Consider the following 25480-nt stretch of genomic DNA (forward strand, 5'->3'; position numbering starts at 1 on the left):
GTTAGTTGTCATTTCTGCATTTTCAAGTCTGAGTTTCACAAACTATATTGAGTCTTGGAGGGGATCTGTTATTTTTTCCTGGATTCTTGAATCCAAATTTTCATTGTTATAATGTTTATGAATTTAAATCATCACATGTCTATATGCAAGCTTATAGTGCGTGGCAACTGGTCGAAAAATAACTGCTTCAGTTGATTTGGATACTTGCCGTTCAATTTGGTTCCTAAGAGTTGGGTCACATACTCGCATAGGATTTCATTCAAGTTGAACTCACCTTACAACACTACCCATACTTGTCTGTCTCTCGATGATCCGGTACTGTTGCTAATCTTCATTTAATAACTAAATGTGCAATAATGAAAGTGATGATCCATCAATCAAACATACTACTGACTAGAAATCAAGAGCAAAGATTGATTATTCAATTAATCAATTTGAATTACCTGCTTGGCTGATTTTCCTACAGCTAGCCTGTGCACACCCCAGCGTGAGCCGCCACTCGCACTCGCACGCCCGACGCATGGAAATTGCTTGGAAATTGTGTGGAAATAACATTCACAGCAACATCTAATACCAGTACATGAAGGGAAAACGCGATAGAGCAAAGACTGAATGTTATCCATAACACAAAGCAGGGAACTTATATCTGGTAAGAAACACCAAGTAGGAGAATGAAACATCAAGCTCAACCATGTATAGTTTGTAGGAGTTCTGTAGATAGAAAGGATTGCCTTTTTTTTTTTCCTCTGGTGCTTTCTTTTTTTTTGAATTTTTGAGTGAAATGTGTCAGCGAGTCAGCATGTATCAAAGAGATGCCTCCTTTGGATATAGGCTTGGTGCAGGTTAGCCAAAATTGGCATTTTTTTTGTTAGTCCAATTTTGTTGTGCATCGCTAGAATTGCAAGGTGAAGATGAGATAATTCATTAATTATGTTGTTCTTTTGTCCATATAAGCTGATGTGAGCTCATTTTCCCTGCTTAGCTTGATACGGGGTTAGTTCTTTGTATTGCAATGGATATGGATAATGGATTCATGTTTCATGTATAGTGCCTTCCATCAAAAGGAGCAACAGAAACACCCTTTTTTGATTCATGAATTGTGGTACCTTTGTGCAAAGCAAAGCTCCGATTTTATGTTTCATGAATTGCTTTGCAGGAATAATCGATGATGTCATGTAGGGCAGCCGCGCCGGGGGTTGCATGGTGTCCAGAGGAGACGCAATTACCGCAGCCAGATTTGGTCAGCAAAGTGCCAAAGTATCAGCAAGGAGTAGCATGTGGATCAGCATGCAGGGAAGGCAAGATTTAGGGGTTGGTGACCCCGCCCAAATGGCGCTAGCAGCATGCAGATCAGCATGCAAATAAGGCAACAATTAGGGGATTGATGGGGAGTTATGGAGTCATTTTATTTAGCAGGTCAAGTGCCTAACCAGCTCTCATGGGTATTAAGCAATGGCAAGACAATTCTATCTTCTAATTCCCCTTCTTCAACAACACGGCGTAGAGGGGTAAAACCTTGCCCAGAATCCAATTCCTCTAAGGTCTCCTTTGGCAGCAGGGGATCCCTCTGGGATCCTCGCCTTTTCCCGGGGCGAGAAGCCCGCGCGGAAACTGGCCATGGGCCAGATTACGGTGCCGTTTGGAAGCCTACGCTCGGAGGGGAGGACAGCCCGATCCACGAGTTTTCCCCGGGGTGCTGCCCCACGTCTCGAGACACCGGGCACGGTTCCGCTCGTGGGTCGCTCTATCTTCCGACGCGAGGAGGCGAGGACCGAGGAGGCGCTGCGCCGTCGCCGCCCGTCATCCCTTCGACACGAGGAGGCACTGCGCCGCCGCTGCTGGCCCTAGGTCTCCGCCGCGCCATCCATTCGACAACCTCTCGCGTCCGGTGACTCCTCGTGGCAGGGATTCCACAGGCCACCACCGCCTCGCTTCACCTCCACCACGCTTCCCTGCTGATTCTCTGCGTTGCGGTCGTCGTCACCTCGGATAGCAACACCAGCAGCTTTGCTTCCGCCTATGCAAGTGAGTTATCCTCCAAACGCATCTCCTTCCTCGTTTCTTGATCCGCTAGGGTTTCATCCGCAACTTTGTAGATCTGTGCTCCTTTTTGACAAAGCAACGGTATTGCTTCTATTGTAAATGATGGAAGCAGAGATTGGAAAGCACATACTAGCTAGTTGTTCAGGACTTATAGGGGAAAGTAGAGATCGAGTGCAGGTGCAGGGGTAGGCACGTAGCTAGAAAATGCCTGCGGTGCCTGAAAATTCAGGTCAATGGTCTGATGTGTCTGCTTGCGTGCATCACATACTGAAGATTTAGCTACTTAAGGTTCAATCTTTCTTCAATGTTTGGTGTTTTCTATTTGTTGCAATGCATTCAGCTTATTTCTTTAGTAGTAGACTCTTATCTAAATATTACAGGCACTTATGGTGTTGAATGCGTCAATAATTGCATATGCTGCACTAGCAGTTGAAAATTGGAAACGTCGGCGCTTGGCGTAATCTGTGCTTAGTTTTCCCAAAGTAGCTAGGCACTGATTAGGGAAAGGATAGCAATGGTGATTGTTGTTCCATCTTACTGAAAGCAATAGTGTATTATATTTACCTAAAATATAGCAAGAAGAGCGGTTTATCCAAATTGTTGTATTCTGCCATTTACTAGTTCGTATTTAGCCCTGTGTGAATCTGGATTGCACTGGACTAAGTATCGGCTACTTGCTGAACTTTCAGATCTCAAGACTGGATACGGTTTTGTTCTTTTACGTGTGAGTGCATCTTGTGTTCTGTTCTTTTGCCTCCTAGTAGTACAGGAGTGGCAGCTTGGTCTTTTCATCTTTCCAGAAGTAAGGCCATCATGTATTTTAGTTTTAAGCCTCCTGCTAGCTGATAGTGCGTTTCAATGTTGCTAGCTGATAGTGTGTTTCAATGTTGAAGATTGATTTAATTGCTTTATATGGCATGCCTTAACTGTAGCTCTTGGTTTGATATTTCACATGCTGTTTGGAGCTCTTGTTAGCTGGATAATTAGCATGTGATTTATCCGTGCCTTGTCGCTTTGCTTTCGCATTGTCTTAAAAAAAATTCCTAATTGTTCCTAGGCTGACATATCCCTAGTTTGTGTTTGTGATCATGGCAAGTAGAAGGCACAGAGAGGTGTTTTATAGAGGTCTAAGCGCATCAACCCACGCACACACAAGAAATGTATTGTTTCAGTTGGAATTTCCATTTGCCAACAGCCAAACCACCTGCAATGAGCAAGAGCAACACTGACAGTTGACATATCAGGCGTTGCCGCTGACAGTTGTCATCTCAGCTAGCTGAAGACATTCCAGGTTAGTGGACTAAGATAGTTATATAGTTTTCTAAATTTTTTGAATATTTATAAACTGCTTTTTAGTAGAGTTGCAGTGGACTAAGATAGTTATATAGTTTTCTGGTAGCAGCTTTCATTAGTAGTTTGGTGCATAAATAATTGAATTGCAAGTATAAGCTTTCATTAGTAGCTTACATTACTACATTAGTATACAAGATTATACCATTATCATCTGAAAATTTACTTTTCTGAATCTGGTAGCTCATCAGAGTTGCAGTGGCAACAAGCTACTGGTAATTTGCTACCTTTGTTGCCCTGTTTTATAACATTATATAAATATATTCCTTCTGGATAGAGTTGTAGAGGTAGCATTTTTTTAATAGCTTGTGCTCTTGTGCTCTTAACCTATTGTAAGATATTTTTTCTCATTGAACAAATGCAGAGTCCTTTGTGGAAATAGTGCATGATTTGAGATGAGTCTGGTGATACTTGAGTGCCTAGTATTGTGTGGGCATGACCACATGAAGGCATGAAGCACATACATTCAATTCCATTGGGCGATAACATCTAGGTTGATTCAATCTTCTGGTTGCTGGTTGAATTGTTTGAACCATTGTAGATGTAACCTTATTCATTCATATCTTGGGTTCTATTATCTATTATATCGATTTCATCTGTATGGAGCACATCTGTATGGAGCATTTATGTTGGTGCTGGTATCTTGGGTTCTATTATGTATCATATTTACTTCATCTGTATGGAGCGCTTTTGTATGAATTATATTGGACTCCTGGTGCCTTAATTTGTAATTTATGATGTTATAATATGGTGCTTGTATGTATGATGTAATATAAATTGGGCATGTGTTTGTTTAGTTGTATTTTTTTTGCAAAATGGATACTGTAGCACTTTCGTTTGTATTTGACAAATATTGTCCAATCATGGACTAATTAGGCTCAAAAGATTTGTCTCGTAAATTACAGGCAAAATGTGCATTTAGTTATTTTTTAATCTATATTTAATGCTTTATGCATATGCCGCAAGATTCAATGTGATGGAAAATCTGAAAAATTTAGCAAAATTTGTCAGGAACTAAACAAGGCCATAAATGAACTAGTAGGTTGGCATTTAGGTTTTGTCATTCATGTTCTGGTTCTCCAAGTATGTTTCTTATATGCATATGCATAGGAAGTATATTGATCAGTGATATATGGTTTTTTGCTAATTTGGATGTACTAGTTAGATAACGTCACTGGTTAGTGCATGACTATTGCAGAATGCAGGCCATCTCATGTCTAATGGACAAGCAGCAGAAAATTCTCACCGCCGGCACTTCCAAACAGCGGAAGGGAAATTTCTCATGCGGGGGCAACTTCACTTTGGTGGGAGGGGGAATGGAATGTCCAAAAAATTTCCCGTGGAAGGTTTTGCTCCCTGGGTTAATTACCCGAAGGTTGCCAAAGTAGCCCTAAATGTTATAGTCTCCCTCCACACCGACTTTGCCCAACCTTCCTCCTAGCAATGGTTATCCTCCACCTCCAATCCCCAAAATGAACCAAGGTTCATGACACATGACATATTACTATATTAGTGCTTCATCATGTCACAGCTTTTTTGTTGTTTTGTCATGTGTTCGCTCACCTTCCTCTCTTATCAGCTTGAAGTTTACTCTTGCTTTTCTTCCTTTTTTTCCCCCACGAGATTTTGTTCTGGTTACATGCTCCTTTTGTTATATACAAAAAGAGAACGTTGTATTGACAAGTCCAGTTATAAAAAAACACGTTGTATTGACAAAGAATAAGTCCTCTAGTATGTGCTAAATTGCTTCAACTTGATTTGGATTTCCCTTGCACACCAGTAACCCAAAGGGAATGTCATATAAAGTAGAAGATCCTGGAGTCCTCGAGCAAAGCAAAAGCTCTTAGATTCAAGGATATAGCTCTTAGAATGTCCAACAACAATTGTTTGAAAAAACTTATCCTCTCTATTGGACCAATGGATGAATGTATGAGCAAATATTCCATCCTTCTTTAGTAAAAAAACTTATTAATTGTATGACGTTTCAGGAGCTTTGATTAACCTGGGAGGATCTTCACAGTTACTCCGTACTTATTAATTGCCAGCTGAGGTCGCAAGTGTTTTGACGTCCAATAAATAAAACAGTCACCATAATAATTAAAGAAACTGTAAAAATACACGACACCTTATCCCTTCACATGGAATGCTCTTTCATCCAGCGCACCGCCTGTACCCCACTACAACGCCGCAGCTCAAGTTCACTTGCTCCACTAATTTTGATTTGTGTTAAACAAAAACTTGTGGAGGTTGGATCCACGTCGATGTTTCATGATAATTGCGTGGGACCTGGATGACGCAGAAAAATATATGGAAAAGTTCTATTGTTCATTAGCTAGCTAGTCAATGGGGAGGGGAAGCATTTTGTCGTCTTAAACAATTTTTAGGCTCAGACCCCCAATCCTCTTTATTCATCAGTACCCTATGCTCACCTTCCCTCTTCTTTTCTACTCCTATTCTAACAAACTTTCTGCTCAAAAGATAGTAGGGCCATGTTGTGAGATTAGACGATCTACTAGCTAGTGGGATAATTTAGTACTAATAATGAGTAGGATACGTGTACGTGGGCCGGTATATTGACCCTTGAATCTGTACGGTAGCCAATCCAAGCCGCGGTATATTGGCCCTCGAATCTGTACGGTAGCCAATCCAATGCCTTGTTTAGTTTCCCAAAAATTTTGGAAAATTTTCCAGATTCCCCGTCACATCGAATCTTTAGACGTATGCATGAAATATTAAATATAGATAAAAATAAAAAAACTAATTGTACAGTTTGGCCGAAATTGACGAGACGGATCTTTTGATCCTAGTTAGTCCATAATTGGACAATATTTGTCAAATACAAAAAAAAATACTACTATTCTTATTTTACAAAAAAATTTGGAATCCAATGAGATGGTCAGGATTACGTACTTCCTTGCTTCGACGTTCAGGGAGCGCTCCGATAAGGCCTTGTTTAGTTTCTAAAAATTTTGCAAAATTTTTCAGATTCTCTGTCACATCAAATCTTTAGACGCATGCATGAAGTATTAAATATAGATGAAAATAAAAACTAATTAAACAGTTTGATCGAAATTGACGAAACGAATCTTTTGAGTCTAGTTAGTATATGATTGGATAATATTTGTCAAATACAAACGAAAGTGGCACTATTCCTATTTTGCAAAATTTTTTGGAACTAAACAAGGCCTAAATTTCATCTTTAAATTGTCTCCACAGTGGCTCAGTCTGTCTCAGCTTCTCCTTCTGTCCACTAGTATGCTCTTTCCATGCATCCAGGTCTATCATCGGTAGGCCCTGCCGCCATGGAGTTGGTAGCAACCATCTCAGCTCGGCTCTTCTGCCTCTCGGTTGAGCTCACAACCAACGACTCCGCCGTCTCCGCGTGGTGGATGCCGCTGCTCCCCGCACTGCTGGCCTCTCTGCTCCACGCCACGGTGGTCCGGCCACTCGCCGCCGCCGTCGCCACGCGCCATTATTGCCTCAAGCTCCAGGACACCTCCTGCACCTGCTCAACATGGCTCCGGCGGGTGACGAACCAGGTGCTCCGCATTCTGCTCTCAGAGCAGACGTCGCTGTGGTTGCTGTACCTGATGGCGCCGCCGCACCTGTTGGACATCAACGTCAAGCTCAAGGTGGAGGTCGAGACGACGATCCGGGCGATGCTGCACCTGCTGATCAAGAGCACGGCGCCGCTCCTTCGCCGGCTTGTGACGACATGCCTCCTCGGTGTCAGCAGCACTGCTGATGCTGATGCTGATGCCGCCGCCGCTGATGATGATGATGGGCGGCGGCAGCCTGGTCCTGGTGGGAGAGGAAGAGAAGATGGGCCGCGAAGGTCCGGCAGGCATCGAAGGCCCAGCGTCAGGGTGGCCGGCCCAGAATGGGACAAGCGGCTCCGTGGGTGATTTGTCCACTGTGCGCAAGGAGGCAAACTAGTTTCTTTTTATGCAAAAAATAAAAAAACTAAAGAAAACTCTAGTTCGTAGACAGAGGGAATTTCCGAACCCCGGCTTCTCCGGCACTGCAACTAGAAGCCGTCAACATCACTACACGTCCACTACGCTTTAGGCTCATCCCACAGAGGGTGAGGGCAAATACGAGTCTATTTTATAAACTTTTGGAGTAGCTTAAAAAAAAATAGAAGTTTCTAGAGCCTCTCTTAAGTGCTCTATCAACGCTTCGGTATCGACCCCACGAACAATTGGTGCACCAGGTAGGCGAGCACATCAAGTGTGATTCCGGCTCTAGGATGGCTCGAGGCACCCAACTCGTCGCGTCGCTGGAGCAAGTGGCACTGCCCTAGACGATAGCGTCGAGTTCTTCATCACATCACGGCTAGCGCCTTCGCTTCGAGCCGGGTCCTCAACTTAAACTAGATTTTGAATTGAGCTCAAGAGACTCATATTCCCCATTCAGACAGAGCCCAATCTTCTTCTCCCCTCGGGAGTTCATCACCGAGAGGAGCACGGCCCTCGTACGTCCGAAAGGAATTTCATGGGACGAGTATCTTTCAATTCGGACCGTCCATGTTCACTCCAGATCCAAATGCTTCCATTCTTCATCGATTTAGCAACCAAACAGGCGCGAGTCATACATTGTTAGAAATTTCTATAAGAATCGACAACTAGGTTAGATATAATCAACAGTAACAAAAATCATCAACATATATAAACAAATATCCTTAGACACCTCTAAGCAGCGTTTGGCTAGGACTAGGAAGTACGAGATGCATGGCTAAGATATATAGACAGATCGACACCATACCGTCCGAACATCTTTTTTCCTTTGCTAGCTTGATTCCGTTAAAGCATTTTGAAAAAAGGCAAAAATAACATAGCAGAGCATACAATAAGGAACCACAATTTCATCAGGTACATATCAATGTAGCTTGTCTCGGCAAAACTTAGCTTAAACAAAAGTAACACAGAACCAATACATAGCATCTGTCCACAAAGCTTAAGGTAACCAACTGTCTTAGCATTGCCCTTATCATAAGATAGAAACCTAGCTAGGACCCGATCAAACTGCCATATCAAGGACACTTTTGGGACCTTAGACCTCAGGTGCCAAGACCGGAGGGCGCAGCTCATCCTCGTCCTTCGGGGTATGGATGGTCACCAGGTCCGGAAGAGGGGTGATTGGACCAACCTTGCCCTTCGGGTCCCAGTCGAGCATGATCTTCACCTTGATACCAAGAACACCCTGCACAGACAGATAGTTGAGAAATTACATTTGGAGCTCATGAAAAAGTGTAGTCCCTGCTCAAAAAGACAAAAGAAAACATTGCAAAGAGATTACAGCAAACAAACCTGTCTGAGAAGGACGTGTCTCACAGCCGAATCAATGTACTCATTCACTGGCTGACCAGATGAGATCATGTAGCCATCCTTGAATTTCATGGACTTGGCTCTTTGGGCCCTGAGCTTTCCACTGACAATGACCTGTATTTGAATAAATAAAGCTATTGAGATGCATTCACCAATCATCAGAAGGTGGAACATATTACCATAGAATAACATAGGAACACTCACCTCACAACCCTTAGCACCACTCTCCATAACGAAGCGAAGAACACCATAGCAAGCCCTGTCAATGAAACAAGCATGTTAGTAAGGAGAACTAGACTAACTATAATGCATCAAGGGTAAAAAAAACCTAGGCAGCAAATTGAACACAATAACTTGTGTTATGCCCAACGAACAATGACGCTTCCACATATTACACAACATTTTATCATCCAAACAAGAAAAATATATTAGGAAAGGCACAGAATGATACAATGGATAGAAAGGCAACACACAGAAGAAAATTCATGAGCCTATGAGTACCATTCATGTCAAGAATGTGAGATAGAATTAGTAGACAAACAGCAGAAGATTGTTCATCTGTGGATCTATCTCTCAACGGTTGTCTGGCCGCCGCTACTACAAGAGCAGCATTTCTTCTAAGCACCATATTAAGTCCAACCATCATAAAAGAAGGCAGGTAAAAATAAATATTGGTGCCAAAAATGGAAAATTTGTATCTGATACATTCAAATAACTAGTGAATGTTTTCCTCAAAAAAAATAAATATTGAATGTTAATGATGCAAAAGACTTGTATGCATGTCTAGCAAAACTATTAAACCATGAAATTACTTGCATGGGCACAACTACTGTAATTTAGGCCAATGAAGTTCATAGTCTATTATGTCAATGGGACTCAAGAAATGTGAGACAGATTTAGTAGACAAACAACATGATATTAGTCATTTATCTGTGGATCTGTCTCAACGGTTGTCTGGCCGCCACTGCCTCAAAGAGCAGCATTTCCTTTATGCACCCGTACAATATTCCACCAACAAGGACTGAAGGCAGAACATAAATCACAGGTGCAGTCATTCTAACCCCTGACTAATGTCGACTTGAGATTTTAATCAACTCGAAATTCTTCTAAACAGATTATAAGCAAATCCCGAGTTATCATCTCCTAAATCCTAATAATTCCAAATTTTGGGACCTGTAGGCAAGGTATCGCTAACCACGAATCAATTTTCACCGCTATGGGTACCACCTAAATACAATTCAACGCGAAAGCATATGCAAATTTATAAGCATCTACCAACCACATCAAAACCAGCAAATGACACAACTAGCGGGCATCAAGAAGTGGGGTCTTATCAAATTATACCTCCGGACGGCAAGGCCTCCGAGGAGCTTGTAGCGGAGGGACTCAGCCTGCGCGATGGCGCAGAGGCCGCGGTTGACGACCTTCTCGGCGTAGAGCTCGACGCCGTTCTCGGGGAAGTTGAACCTCTTCTGGACGACAGAGGTCAGCTCCCTGATCCTGCGACCCTTCTCACCGAGCACGTTCTGCGTGCGCGTGGCGCGGATGATGATCTCCGTGCGCATCGGCGTGACGCGCACCTCCACGCCGGAGTAGCCGTCCTCGGCCAGCTCCCGCGTCAGCATCTCGTTAAGCTCGGCGTAGAACACACCGTCGCTGACGAACTACGCACACGGGCACGGCGGTCAGATACTCAGATCCATCGACGCAAAGGGGAAGAGACGGGACGGTAGTGATACGGTTAGGACGAGCTCGCGTACCTTCTTCTTCTTGCTGATCTGGGTCGCCATGGTTGACGGAGGAAGATGGGGAGCTCGCTCCGGCGGCGGCGTCGAGCGGGCGAGAGCGCTAGGGTTTTGGGCGAGTGGGTCGGGAGGGGAGTGGCGGCGCGAGAGGAGCCGGCGATGGACGACGAGGTCATTTATAGGTCGGGCGCCGGGTAGGGTTTGTGGATGCGCCTTCTGCCGAGCGGAGAACGGTTAGTTGGGCTTTTAGGCCCATTTTTCAGATACTAGGCCTTGGGTTCCTTCGAAAAAAAACTGCGGGTCTTGGGCTTCAAGGCCCATCATAGTGAGTTTTAGCCCAATTAGCGGGTTCCTTGATGACTCCTGACAAGTGGGACCCGGATGAAACGAAATTTCGACAACCCTTTCGTCGAATTTTGAAAGGGATCGGGAGGAAAATTAAAATTCGGGGGAATTATCGAACATCTCGCTCGTTGGTGAGTCGCCGTCTGCCCACATACCCACCATCCCCACCAACGGCCGGCCGCGGCGGCGGAGCGGAGCGGAGCGAGCAGCCATGGCGTCGAAGCAGATGGAGGAGATCCAGCGGAAGCTGTCCCTGCTGGAGTACCCGCGGGCGAACGCCCCCGCGCAATCCCTCCTCTTCGCCGGCGTCGAGCGCTACCGGCTCCTCGAGTGGCTCTTCTTCCGGTACGCGCCCGCTCAGCCGCGCCGCATTTCCTTTCCGCTCCGCTCGTCTGGGAGCTGTGATCTCTCTGCTGGGTTTGGGCTTCGATTTCGGGATTCGGGCTGGGAACTGACGGTCTTCTGCTCGTTTGGTGTGTGTGCGCGCGTTCCGGAGGCTCCTAGGCGACAGATCGCCCTTCACGCAGCAGAACTGGCAGGGGGATAGCCTGGACCGCGACGAGGAGAACAACAGGATCCAACGTAAGGTTTTGGTTTCATCATTAGGCTAAAAATGATTTCCCATTCCTGGGATCGCGCGTGGCGTGGTGCTGACGGTGGCGTCTGGTTCTGCAGACCTGGCGGAGATAGCTAACTTCCTGGGCATCACACCTTCGGTGGACACCGAGGCGATTCAGGTGAGAGAAATGGCTGATCTTTTGTGTTATGTGTTACATTTGCTGGATTTTGTGCTGCTATTGTCATGCAAGGTGCCAAGATCTCTAGCAGACTAGCACAGCACAATTGCAAACTGAGATGTATGGTGTGTCATCTTTCATCGGTTCATGACTGTTGTTATTGCAGGGTCGAGGTAGCTATGAGGAGCGGGTGGAACTTCTCCATCTTATTGTCGACCTAGTGGAAGCTAGTTGCTACGCTGACAATCCAGAGTGGAGGTCGGGTTTACACACAATTATTTGTATCTGAAATAAAATGTGCCTACTATGTTGATTGTTGATTACACATGAGGTATTTTACATAAAACTTGGGCAGCTTGTGATAAAACTTTCTTCCAACATCGTAATATATGATGCCAAATGAAATCTGTTTTACACAGAAAAGTATTGTGTTAATTTGCGTATGAGGAGGGTACCTAACATAAAGTACTGAGAACAATTTGTACTGTTGTAGTGTTGATAAGCAATTGGAGAAGGATGTGCAACTCGTAGATTCAATTGCTGAGAAACAAGCCCAAATTTTTTCGGAGGAGTGCAAACTTTTCCCTGCAGATGTTCAAATACAATCAATTTACCCCTTGTAAGTACTTCCAATTTAAATCCTTGCCAAATTTACTGTTTAGGTGCTTGATGTGCCTGCAGAATTGCTCCATTGGTCTGAATTTTATGGACGCCCTGTGATCCTCAAATAACAAAATTTTTCAAATCACCTCATTTTTTCTAATATGAATTCAATTCTCGTTTTGTAGGCCTGATATTGCTGAATTAGAGTTAAAGCTCTCGGAGTATACCAAAAAGATGTCCAATCTGCAGCAAATGGTTCAGGAATTAGCATCGAAGGTAGAATAGCATACACGTACATATGTTTTAGCCCCCCCCCCAAAAAAAAAAAATTAATGCTGGTTTATGTTTGAACAGAAACTTGGACAAACTTTTTTCTGCACTTGCTTCACAGTTTTCTTCCTTTTCAATTTTATAAAGATTGTGCATTAATTATCAAAGGCAGAGCTAATCGTGACTTCTTGTTTGTTTCATCACACCCCAACCTGCATGCAAAAGTTTTTTTTGGATATTTTCACAATTGTATGTTACTTTAAGAGCATACGACCATTTAGCTTAATTTTATAATGAATACACTGTGGTCTGATTTTTTTTTGTGTATATGATGTTGTTTATTGTTCTTCCCTTAGTAGTCAGTATCATGCTATTTTAAGTTAACTGTGTAGTTGCTTTTGACAGTATGATTATAATCCAAATGAAGACTATGCTGAGACAGAATTGAAGTTGAGGGAACACTTGAAATCATTTTTGGAAACGGTTAAATCCTTCAACACAATATATACTAAGGTGAATATCTTATGCAGTCATTCCTATTTTCCCCATATCTTGTTTATATACACTGGGTAGGTATCCTTAGCCTATTTTCTGTTGGTGATTATTAATTTTAAGTGCTGAATATTTGTATAATAAAGGTGATTCGAATTATCATGATATAGGAAATCCATCCATGGACCCACATGATGGAAGTGCCACAATTGCATGGCTTCGGTCCAGCTGCTAACCGCCTCCTGGAGGCATACAATACCCTTTTAAAGGTAATTTTGGAATGTCCACTTCACTAATTGGTCATGTTGTTCATTTCTTGGTACTTTTACTGTCACTGCCCTGCATACTGTGACATGGTTGACCCAAGGACAGTGTAACCAACAAGAATAAAACAGAAGGTGTTTCTGCTGGAAATTGAGAACTAATTTGACCTGATTTGAATAACTACAGCTTTTGTGCAGTTAGTGAACATTGAGCATCATATCTCTACATTACGATATCTCTTGAAATACCTTGTCTTGACATTGAATGGCGTCATGTGTAATTCTGCTCCTTCTTGACAATATCATATCTCTTTTACCGTTAGTGGGCATCTTCTCAGGATCCGTCATTCCATGCTCTCTCCAATTAGATAGCGCACTGTGTTCTGTCTTTTGGATGCCTGTTTCTAACCCACGGAACATGCTTTTTGACCTGGTTATTAATCCGTGACTTTGCAGTTCCTGGGAAACCTGAGGAGCCTCCGAGATTCATACACTGCAATGGCTGCTGGTTCACTGTCGGCTTCTAATGAGCCTTCATCTGTGACCAAGATTATTTCAGACTGTGAATCTGCGTTAACCTTCTTGAATCACAGTCTTTCCATCCTTTCAACTTCCGTGGCACGTGAGCAGGGGGAAACACTATGATTTTACGGTATTTGCATACCAAGATATAGTCTCGGGGAACTTATGTATGTAAGCTTGTAGTGATTCAGTTGTTTGCTTTCTTTTTAAAAAAATCAGTTGTTTGCATTTTAGTTTCAGCTGATGCATGTACTCTCTTCATTCCAAATTATAAATCGTTTTACCTTTTCTAGATATATTTGTTTAACTATACATCTATAGGCTATGTCTAGATACACAACAAAAGTTATTTATCTAGAGAAAACAAAAATGACTTATAGTTTGAAATGGAGGGAGTAGTAAAGCTTTGACCTCTTGCCGAGTCTAGTTTGTAACAGTTACTAAACATCATCCTTGATAAGTTGTATCTTGAGTTCTTTTCGAGTTTGTGCCGTTCCTGTATATGTATGTGCTTTTATCCTTGATAAGTTCTCTTATTGATCGAATCTTCTAGAATTTAAAGAAAGCTCCATATATTATATTTCACTTTGTTGAAGCTGTTTGATTGATAGTTTCTGCGGCTGATAAGCAGTCTGACGTTGATTTGTTGTAAGAGAAAAACATTGTATCATGGCTGATAAGTTCAAGTGAACTCTAAATGTTTTATTTGCTTGGCTTATCCACCATGGTACAATGTTTTTCTCTCACAACAAATCAGCATCAGTTAGCTTATCAGCCACAGAAACCATCCATGCACTAGTCTAGCCAAATTTTGGTCACCAGACTATGGTTTTGTTCAACTTAGGCCATCAAAATGATTTAAGATGGTCAAACGGAAAACCTACCGAGCTAACATTTGGTATCAAACTCAATGGAAGCCAATTTTGGTCAAAGTAGCCAAATTTTGGTTTGTATCCTAGTATCCTACACATGGGTAATCAACCAAACGCACATGAACATGTCCTGAGGCCCAGGGCATTTGAGGCATGCACTATTGTTTACGATTATTATGCTTATATGGTTATACTCGCTCACTCTCAATCTATGCTAGTTAAACTATCTTAAATTTGACTTATAAAAATTAGTAATAACATCTACGACAGACATAAAATGAGTGTGTTATGAAAATATATTCTATGGTCTATCTTATGATTAGGGCTTTTTCTAGAAATTTGGTTAAATTTTAAAAATTTGACTTTAAGTAACTCTACAAATCTATTTATTCAGGAATAGAGAGAGTATTAGAACATCGTCTCCAGCTATATGGGTTACAGGCACAAGGGACAAAGGGAGGTTGTAGGCACGGAGAGGGAATCCAAAGTGGCCTTGTCCGTAGATTACATGGTCATCATAGCTTGTACTAAGGCTTTGTTTAGTTCACCCCAAAAACCAAAAAGTTTTCAAAATTCTCTGTCACATCAAATCTTTTGGCACATGCATTAAACATTAAATATAAATAAAAATAAAAACTAATTGTACAGTTTAACTGTAAATCGCGAGACGAATCTTTTGATCCTAGTTAGGCCTTGTTTAGATCCAAAAACTTTTTGGATTTGGACACTGTAGCATTTTCGTTTTTATTTGACAAACATTGTCCAATCACAGAGTAACTAGGCTTAAAAGATTCGTCTCGTGATTTACAAGCAAACTGTGTAATTAGTTTTTATTTTTATCTATATTTAATGTTTCATGCATGTGCCGTAAGATTCGATGTGACGGGGAATCTTGAAAATTTTTTTGTTTTTAGGATGAACTAAACAAGATCTTAGTTCATGATTGGACAATATTTGCCACAAATAAACAAAAATATTACAGTAACAAAATCCAAAATCTTTTCGCATCTAACAAGGCCTAACCTTAATCCGGTCGGCAGCTCATGTATGAGAACTGTGCTTCACCTTAGCGTACCGCCCGAACTTCGGCGTCTACATTGGGCAGCCATGTCATATCACTTGATGGTAATTTTGAGAGACAAGGTCTTGTTTTGTTTGCGAAAAGACATTTTTAAGCGTCATGTAAGATATGTCGATATACATTTAAAGTATTAAATATAAACTAATCAAAAAATTAAATTACATAGCTCATCTAAAAATTACAAAACAAATTTACTGATCATAGATCAGTTGGTTAGGTTTATTGTAGTGGAACCTGCCTATCCGGGTTTAAGTCCCCGACTTGATCATAGATCAGCTGGTTAGGTTTCTTGTAGTGGAACCTATCCATCCGGGTTCAAGTCCCCGACTTGACATGAGTGCTCGTATTTTTCTAGATTTATTTTATGATTTAACGACGCTATGTTTTCAGTGGTAGGTGATGTGCCCGTCGACAACGAGACGTCTGTAGTGACTTCATCAATCTCGATATTTGCCGGTTTAACTCGGTTCTTCGGTTGTGCTCATAGGGGTAGGATGTGCGTGAGTGTGTATTCATAGGGGTGAGTGTGCGCTCATGTTTATAAACGTCTGCATCTGGAACCGGGTCTCGCAAAAAAAAATATGTCATTAGTACATGTTAGTTGTTGTAGTAATTGTGATTAACTATAGACTAATTTAATTTAAAAAATTTGATTTTACAACCAAATTATGTTATTAATTTTTTTGTCTATATTTGATAGATGAATTTTTTTTTTTGTGGGATCTAAACAAGGCTCACAGAGACAGGTTTAGGGAACTCTCGCCGGATAAAAGGTTGAGGCAGCCTCTAAAGGAGAGCGTTGAAGCGAATAAAGTGCTCCACAATGATGCCACCTCTCCAAGGACCTGCCCATGCACAGGCAAGCAAGGATGGCACCGGGTACAGGAGTGGCCACCCTCATATTTACACCTGAGAAGTCTAAATTTTACCTGTCGTGTTACCGTACTCGCACGCAGATAGAAAAATGTTCCCATACTCATACCCGCGGTTAAATTCTACCCGATGGGTAACCCATACCCAATAGTATATCCGAGAATTATATATAAACATCAAATATTCACACGCAAAAAAAATCATTCTAAGCGGCCAACAAGTTACAAACTAAAAATCATATAATAACATCAAATTCATATATATACTAGGAGAATTTAGTTGAATTTAGACCAAATTCATAGATTATATAGGCTAAAATGACAAGGGTGACTATTTATTTTAGCGGATATTTTTTTACCTACAGATAGACAGATATGGGTAGTATACACTCACACCGTACCCCGCAATATCCGATAGGTATAGAATTTTGTCTAATAATATACCCATGGGTAGAAAATTCATCCTGTACCTACTTCTTTATCAGGTAAAACCCATCAGATACTCGGGTTTCGGTACCGATTGCCATCTTTACTGACAAGGTGCCAACCAACAGGACCTACGCAGCAGTACTTGGTGAAAGCAATAATAAGGCCTTGTTTAGTTGGTAATTTTTACTTTCGTTTACATTTAATAATTATTATCCACCATAGACTAACTAGTTTTAAAAGATTCGTCTCACAAATTACAGACGAATTATGCAATTAATTATTTTTTATCTATATTTAATGCTCCATGCATGTGCCCACAAGATTACAGGAAATTTTGATCATTTTGCAAAATAATTCAGAAACTAAACAGGATCTAAGTAATAAGAGTCCTACTATTCCAAAACATTTATTAAGATAACTTAAAGAAATACTCAATAATTAACATGCATGCATGTACCTGCACGTTATATAACACATACATTCTAAAACGTTTATGAGAACTTAAATGAGCACTCAATGATACATTGCACCCATGGATTAAACCTGGTTAAGGAGTTTATCATTAAATTATAGTTTTCTTTTTAAAAAACTTTGCTAGATTTGAGTATAGGCACCACATAAAGTGTTTTATGTTTCAGTACAAAATTTAAAAGATATAATACACTATACTACACTACGGAGGAGTAGCTCTAAGCTTTTGAATTTTATCATATGCTTAGAATAAAAAAACTTGATTTTCTTTATCTACTAAAATAGAAAAAACAGCTCAACCATACAACCTTGGAATACTTGTACCTTTTTATATAGGAACATTCTGTTCCAAGAAATATACAAAAATCCTTATAGATAGATCTATGACAAATGTGGGTCTATTTGTTTTTGGCTTATGACTTCATATATATCTCGCCATAAAATTATTGTTGTTTGCAACACGTACTGTTACTATAATCGTGAGTGATATTTAGATATACATAGATATCTTTACATGTATCTACATCTTTTGTTGATCTTAGAGGCAAACCTCGTTTCTATTCGTTAAACAAAAATAAGAGTGTCAATACAGATCAAGATAAGCTTGAGGATGTGTTTGGTTACACGCTTTGGCTAGCCACGCTGTTACGACAATGCCGTAGCTATGTATGTACACGTCACACCTTCACCACAGAGAAAACGACAACCAAGCGAGCGAACACAATAGGTGTGGCGGTCAAAGTTTACATGGCAACCAAAACAACGGCGAAAGTGGTTGTACTTTTTTAAAGGCTTGTTAAGTTTATTTTCACCTAAAAACTTAAATTTTTTTAAGATTTCTCGTCACATCGAATCTTTAGACATATACATTGAGTACTAAATATAGATGAAAATAAAAACTAACTGCACAATTTTGTCGGAATTGACGAGACGAATCTTTTGAGCCTAGTTAGTCTATGATTAGACAATAATTACTATAAACAAATGAAAGTGCTACAGTATCCTGAAAAATTTCGCTTCATGAACTAAACAATGTCTTACTGTCACGGGAGAGGTGTTCTCCATCTGAATTCGTATATTGGCCCAAAACAACCTATTATATGGTTTTACAAGATATATTATATATTTTAGATGCCTAGCATACGAGCGAACCATAGCATAACTAAAGATATACCAAAAAAGAAGAAAGTACTACACCAAGGCACAAGAACTCTTCAACGATGCTTCTAGGGAGCTAAATGACGTCGCAACATAATCACCGTTGCCCAAGGAGCACGAGGTTACTCCACACGACCTTGGCAAGACTTTCACCCAAGTCTTGTAACGAGGAGTTGAGTGGGACGATTCATAAGACGACAGCAAGAGGTTCTTCAATGACGTATTCAAGAAGGAGTTCCTCGTCATTGGCCCAGACTTATCTGAGATGAGCTTTCGCCCAGAACCTTTGCCGAAAGCCTGTTAACCCGCCCGAGCCGGAGGGAGGCACAACGGCAAGACTTCGTCCTCGGAGTGGTGTTGGTGTTGAGGAAGGTTATCGGCCGCCACCGTACCAGCGCGGAGCTATTTCCAGACTCGCTCGCTATAGTGGGAGACGTGCACCATCAAACGATCACACCTGGGTGTAGAGAGTTTGCCGGCCACCATCACGTCGTGCGGAGCTATTCGGACTCGCCCGTAACGTAACAGGAGGCGGCGTGCACTGGCAAGCGTCTGTCCGTCGCCGCCAGCCGTGGCGAGTTGTGACGTGCAATCAAATATGTCCCGAGCAGTGACTATACGATCCAAATAGGGTTGTTTAAAGGCGTCCCGATGTTTATATTTGACTATCGACCAATAGTAGATTGAGGCACCACACCAGAGAGCGATAGGAGGCGCGGAAGCGCGCGGGGTGGGGGAGGTAAGGGTCCATGTGCACGGTGCACCCGAGCACGAGTGTGCTACAGTGGAGAGGAGGAGGGAGACTGGAGAGCGGTAGGCGCACATGGCAGGCCAGGAGCAGGAGCCGCGCGGTGGCGAGTTGCGACGCGACGCAGGACTGCAGCAGGAGTAGTAGTGGATCCTGATCTGACCCGGGGTCCCCCGGGGAGGCGGGGGTGATGGATGCCAGCCAGGCCGGCTCCATCCGCCGTCCGTCGCCTCCATCCGACGGCCGTCCCGCCGCGCCGTCCCATGCCGAGCGAGCCCAATCATTTCACATCGTCTGGCGCTCGCAGGTCGCAGACGCAGCTCGGCCCCCCCTTCGTCCTCTTCGGCTCCTCCTCGCAGTCGCTCGCTGCGTGCGCCAAAAGCAGCAGCAGCAGGAGGAGGAGGAGGAGGTCCTCCAGCCGTCGCCGTCTCCACTCTCCACCACCACTGCTCGGCGGCGCGCCGGATCGAGGGAGGGCAGTCGGAGGAGGAGGAGGGATGAGTCTCTTCGGGCTTGGACGGTGAGCGCTCGCGCTCGCGCGATCTCGATCGTATCGTACACATATACTGCTTCGCTCTGCTCCTTTTGCTTTATTATTCCCCTCGTCCCTGGCTTGGCGTTGGCGCCCGTGGGTTCGGGACGGCGGGATCCAGTCCAGGCGCGTTGCTGCTGGAATTGAGATCTCGCTCTCGCGCGCGCGGGGGGTTTGCGGGATCGGGGAACTCCCTCCCTCCCTCCCCCGCTTGATCCGCTCGCTGCTCTAGCTGCGGGGGTCGGCCCTAATTTTGGGTATTCTGCGTTCAGCAATCACGGCTGCTCCACCATGCTAGTGCCACTGTGGGGGGAGGGAGTCCCTACTCCGCTCCGCTGAACCCTTGTTTTTTTCCACCTTGATTTTGGGTTTTCCTCCCGAAAATGCGAGTTCAGTTAGCCCACTTCTCCCGCGTGTTCAGTGTTAGACCAGTTCTCCAGTTCCCTGCGAATTTGCGAACCCCCCCTCACCGCCGCCTGGAATCAAGCCATTTCTCTAGAGTGAGTCGTGGAACCAATCCTGCCTGAAATCTACAAGATGGCATGCATGGGAGGCCTGGTCTGCATTCCCCTGTAAGATTGGTTCGCTGCGCATTTACAAGCAGATAGATACCGTCCCTGGATTGGTTCCACTTGGGGAATTAATCCCTCCCTTGCAACCCCAACATGCCCCGCGTTATCGAGGAATTCTGCTGATTTTAGCTTCTGATGCAGCAATCGTCCTGATCATCAGTGGTTTTTATTCTTCTGGCAGGAACCAGAAGACATTCCGTCCCAAGAAGAGTGCTCCGTCAGGCAGCAAGGTAAGAATTTCGACTTCCCAGTTCCCTCTTTATTACTACTAGGTACCGGCAACAACTGCCTGTACTTGTGCCCATTGTTTGGCATGCTGCGTACCATGCAAAGTGCGTTTCATGTGTGGTGGCCGTTGCCTTGATGCTCTGGATCATCAATCAAAATTTGATGTGTCCAGGTGATCATGCACCAGAGCCGCCTGGCTAAGTTGCAGCCGCTAGGAGCATGACTGATGACTGAACATGTGAGCAATGTAGCTAGGTGTCAATTTGTTGCAATCCCTAGTGATTTGTTTGGCCATGCTACATCCAGGATTTTAATCAGTGATATGCAATGTTTCGGGGGCATGCAGATGCAGGCTATTCTTGTCACTGAGAAGTATGCGATAGAGATAGTTCAATTAGTCTGGTTAGAACTTTGGGTTAAGGCCTTGTTTAGTTCCTACCCAAAAACTTTTCGCCCCATACCATTAAATGTTTGGACACATGCATGGAGCATTAAATATAGATAAAAAAATAACTAATTGCACAGTTTGCATGTATTTTGCGAGACGAATCTCTTATGCCTAATTAGTCCATGATTGGATACTAATTGCTATAGTTACAAATGTGGTACCCAAAAACTTTTCTTTCCACGAACTAGACAAGGCCTAACTTCAGGAGTATGAATTGGGGATCGATCTTATCAGAGTGTTCGGGAAGTAGACAGATCTGTTTCGGCTTTCATCTTTCTGTTCTGGCCATGTCCAGAACTAAAGGATATCTTGCTCGACTGACATTCTTGTTGTCTATTTCCAAGAGCTCTGTTTATCACTGCACAATTGCACATTTGTTAACATAAAGTGACACAGCAGTTTTGTTGGATTGCTTTATTCTTCCATCTATTCCAAGACACTCTGTACTAAACATTTAACACTGATGACGAGATTCCCTTTGCTGCTTCTCATGTGCCAATTAAATCCATTACACAAATACTTTCAGTTGAAAGGTCTAACAAACATTGTTGTCCAACATCTATGGTTGTAGTATTTATATAGCCAATGAATCCTTTGCAAAACTATGTAGGATGCTTATTTAACATTGAGTGGTGTTAATGAAAGACTTGCAGCAGTTATTTCTAGCACATTCAATCTTCAGTACATGCCATGGCTCTTAAGTCGCCTGTGATGAGCAAACTCTTCAGTGCATGTTTTATTTGCCACTTGAAATAAGCACAAGCATTGAGTCATAAATTACATTGTGAATAATGTGATGCATAACTTGACCTTTTCTTTTTGTCTGCAGGGAGCGCAGCTCCGGAAGCACATAGATGCCACTCTCGGCAGTGGAAACCTTAGGGAAGCTGTGAGGTTGCCCCCTGGAGAGGATATCAATGAATGGCTTGCTGTGAATAGTAATGTTCTTCCCTTCCGTTTTCAGTTTTCACCTAACTCGGTTATTCCATTGAAGCTAACATGTTTGTTTTGCTTTACAGCTGTGGATTTCTTTAACCAAGTTAATCTGCTGTATGGCACACTCACAGAATTCTGCACACCTGAGAGCTGCCCGACAATGACAGCTGGCCCAAAGTAAGCCTTTACAAGTTTACATACATTCTATTCTTCTGGGTTGTCAAAATACAAAATGGTGAACAACTATCCACAAAAATTGTCAGTGACTAGTTTATTTGCATAATTGTAATTTTGCGTATGGTGAACTGTTTCACCAAGGCTGCTATTGAATGATGACTCTTAGAGGCAAGTGTCTCCTTGCTAAGTTGCTATTTGCTCTTATATCTTAACTAGCAACTCATTTTTCTGGCTTCATACTGACAGGATATCAACAGTCCTCGAAAACCAGTTAGTTTCTTTCTGTAGAAGCTATACATAACTATCAGTTGTTAGGGTGTCAAAGCATAGGAATATGATGATGTACTAGCTCAAAAGTTCAATATTAGTGTGCCTAAAAAAATGTATGCCTCATGGTGACCTTTTCTTAATTGTGCTTACATTTCCCTGCAATGCAAGGGGCTCATTTTCACATGGTGTTCTAGTGTATTTTGAATCTTGATAATGAATACTCTAGGTTATGCCTCTTTTTGGGAGAAGAATACTTTGTTTATGGCCATGCCTTTTGTGGTGCTAAGCATTTAACAAGTTAGTATTTTTGTCATATAACTCCATCTGTTATAAATTGGTGCCCATAATATTGTGATGCATATTCTTCGAAATTAGTTTAATATTTAGATCATATCATGACAGAAGAAACATGAGGTTTATGCAGGTACGAGTACAGATGGGCTGATGGTGTGCAGATAAAGAAACCCATAGAGGTATCAGCACCAAAATATGTGGAGTATCTGATGGATTGGATTGAAGGCCAGCTTGACGATGAATCCATATTTCCTCAAAAACTTGGTATGTTGCTTTTGTTGTGGATTTGTGGAGCTCTCTCAGTTTCTTGTGAACACCTGATATCGGATGCAATCAAGCATGTTATCTGATTTGGATGTCATTTCCCCTCTGTCAAGGCACGCCATTTCCACAAAACTTCAAGGAAGTAGTGAAGACAATATTCAAGCGCTTGTTTCGTGTCTATGCCCACATCTACCACTCTCATTTCCAGAAGATTGTTAGCCTTAAAGAGGAGGCCCATCTCAATACCTGTTTCAAGCACTTCATTCTGTTTACAAATGTAGGTCCCCATCATTCACAGCAAATGCTTTTTTACACAACACAATTACATACCTACATTCTTGGCCAGGAAAAAGGAAAATTTACAGCAGTTAACGCTCTTTGGTGTTTGTGCTGCAGGAGTTTGGCCTGATTGACAAGAAGGAGCTGGCTCCACTCCAGGAGCTCATCGAATCCATCATCGTTCCTTACTGATAATACACTACTAAACATGGATGCAGAGCTCTCAACGCTGATGGCTGTGAAATTTAGTCTATTTTCGACAATACTTCACTGGCTCATTGCATAGAGCTTCTTGATCCAGTTATTAGACATAAAAGGACATGCTATATGTGCGTGTACCTGTGTGTTTCTTCCTGATCCTGTATTGGCCTGTGTGTTTCTTCCTGATCCTGTATTGGCCATGTAAGTGTGCCTGTTATCAGCTATAGAACGGTGGTGATGTACTGCAGAAAGAAAAACACAAGAAAGCTGTGTTGGATTAATGTATGTATGCAGCGTTTGTTTCCTCATGGTTTATGTTACCATCAGTTTGTCAGCTTATTTCCAAGAACTCCCACCGGCTAAATTGTAAACCATTTTAGTTTTGTCCAAAGTCAAACTTCTTCAATTTGGACCAAGTCAATCTCCTTCAATTGCTAACATTTACAGAAGTCAATGCATATTTCAAATTTGATTTAAGGAAACTACTTTGATGTGCTAGAAGCTAGATGTTGATCCAATCTTTTATAAAACTGGTCAAAGACTCCTTCAATTGCTAACATTTACAGAAGTCAATGCATATTTCAAAATTGATTTAAGGAAACTACTTTGATGTGCTAGAATCTAGATGTTGATCCAATCTTTTATAAAACTGGTCAAAGACTCCTTGAATTGCTAACATTTACAGAAGTCAATGCATATTTCAAAATTGATTTAAGGAAACTACTTTGATGTGCTAGAAGCGAGAAATTTGCTATTATAAGATCCCAAACGTGTGGGTTTGTTGATCCAATCTTTTATAAAACTGGTTTAAGACTATACAGTTTGGACTAGTATTAAGCAATTATGTATTGCTTCGACATGGATGCTGCAATAGAATAGAACACAAGAAAGAAATGACAAGAAAACACTAGGAACTAGGAAGGATTCATACACATGAAAGCCATTTCTGCTCGGATCAGAATAACACACCGTTTCTGCTCTGATCACAATAACACACCAGACTTTGTCAAAAAAAAAAAAACACACCAGACACAAAATAACACACCATTTGTGCTCTGATCACAATAACACACCAGACACGAAGGGTTCATACTAACTAGAGGCAACACAACACAACACATGGCTGGCGCCACAGAAAGCTTCGATTGGCGCAGATGGTACTACTGGTGCAACCACGAGGTGTGGTAGACGGCACTCGGGAGCAGAACGGATGGACGCGACGATGCTTCTCCTCCCCCTGCTAACACAGAGCTACTGATGGAGCATGGCGGCCAAGCGCGGGGGCAGGGCGCCAGGGCCGCAGGGGGGACACGTCCGCAGCCTAGACGCGGCCCTCCCAGAGGCAGGGCTGGTCATCGGTGCAGAGGGCGAGGAGCGCCGGCGGCGGTGCGAGGCCGAGCGCGGCGGCGCGGCGCCAGCGCTGGGCGCGGGTGACGCCGAGGCAGGGCCCGTAGCGCATGTCCATGTCGAACTCCCGGGCCGCCCTCTCCCGCTCCTCCTCCTCCTGCTGGAGCCTCCCCGTGTCGGCACCGGCGCTGGCGCCGTGATCTGCGGTGACGAGAGACGAATCAAATCGATCGATCTGGCAGTTGCTGCCGCGGAAGCGGAACAGCGATCGTGGGGGGATTCGGAGCGGGATTAGTACCTGGGGACGACGGGTGGACGTGGAGGGCGGGCGCGGCCTTCTGGTGGTGCTGGTGCGCCGCCGCCGGCGAAGCCTTCTTGGAGACGCCGCCGGTGGGCTTGGTGGCGCCGGCCCCGGCGTTCGCCTTCTGCTGACGGAAGAAGGACTTCATGTCGCCTCCGCCGCCCCTCGTCATGGCTCCGGCGGGCGATCTCTCTCCTGCGGAGCTGCTGGTGGCGTTGGGATGAATGGGGGATTGGAATGCGGCGGCAGAGGAATGGATCCGAACGATGGTGGATGACTGGGGAGGGGGTTGCTGTTTATATA

The 25480-nt window shown here is 43.1% G+C and overlaps 4 protein-coding genes and 1 long non-coding RNA gene across 5 annotated transcripts; 3 read left to right on the forward strand and 2 right to left on the reverse strand.

Moving 5' to 3' along the window:
- On the forward strand, nt 2032-4195 carry LOC110436983. Its single transcript, XR_002454977.1, has 2 exons — nt 2032-3334; nt 3758-4195. It is a non-coding gene; the product is annotated as an uncharacterized LOC110436983 (long non-coding RNA).
- Nucleotides 8191-10656, reverse strand: LOC8069647 (40S ribosomal protein S3-3). The gene is made up of 5 exons (XM_002445068.2): nt 10481-10656; nt 10065-10384; nt 8925-8979; nt 8703-8834; nt 8191-8595 (listed from the first exon to the last, which is right to left on the reverse strand). Exons 1-5 carry the CDS (start codon nt 10508-10510, stop codon nt 8446-8448), a joined length of 687 nt encoding a protein of 228 aa, XP_002445113.1. The 5' UTR covers nt 10511-10656; the 3' UTR covers nt 8191-8445.
- LOC8080866 (AUGMIN subunit 7) lies at nt 10900-14177 on the forward strand. The gene is made up of 9 exons (XM_002443870.2): nt 10900-11155; nt 11307-11392; nt 11486-11547; nt 11714-11805; nt 12041-12166; nt 12336-12426; nt 12826-12933; nt 13083-13181; nt 13632-14177. The coding sequence occupies exons 1-9, from the start codon at nt 11022-11024 to the stop codon at nt 13818-13820; spliced, it is 987 nt and encodes a 328-aa protein (XP_002443915.1). The 5' UTR covers nt 10900-11021; the 3' UTR covers nt 13821-14177.
- LOC8069648 (MOB kinase activator-like 1A) lies at nt 19509-23863 on the forward strand. The gene is made up of 7 exons (XM_002443871.2): nt 19509-19848; nt 20614-20662; nt 21938-22046; nt 22128-22221; nt 22916-23049; nt 23163-23326; nt 23446-23863. Exons 1-7 carry the CDS (start codon nt 19523-19525, stop codon nt 23518-23520), a joined length of 951 nt encoding a protein of 316 aa, XP_002443916.2. The 5' UTR covers nt 19509-19522; the 3' UTR covers nt 23521-23863.
- Nucleotides 24424-25480, reverse strand: LOC8069649. Its single transcript, XM_002445069.2, has 2 exons — nt 25175-25480; nt 24424-25077 (listed from the first exon to the last, which is right to left on the reverse strand). Exons 1-2 carry the CDS (start codon nt 25347-25349, stop codon nt 24851-24853), a joined length of 402 nt encoding a protein of 133 aa, XP_002445114.1. The 5' UTR covers nt 25350-25480; the 3' UTR covers nt 24424-24850.

The sequence above is a fragment of the Sorghum bicolor genome, chromosome 7 (genome assembly GCF_000003195.3).
Source record: "Sorghum bicolor cultivar BTx623 chromosome 7, Sorghum_bicolor_NCBIv3, whole genome shotgun sequence".
Classification (NCBI taxonomy): domain Eukaryota; kingdom Viridiplantae; phylum Streptophyta; class Magnoliopsida; order Poales; family Poaceae; genus Sorghum; species Sorghum bicolor.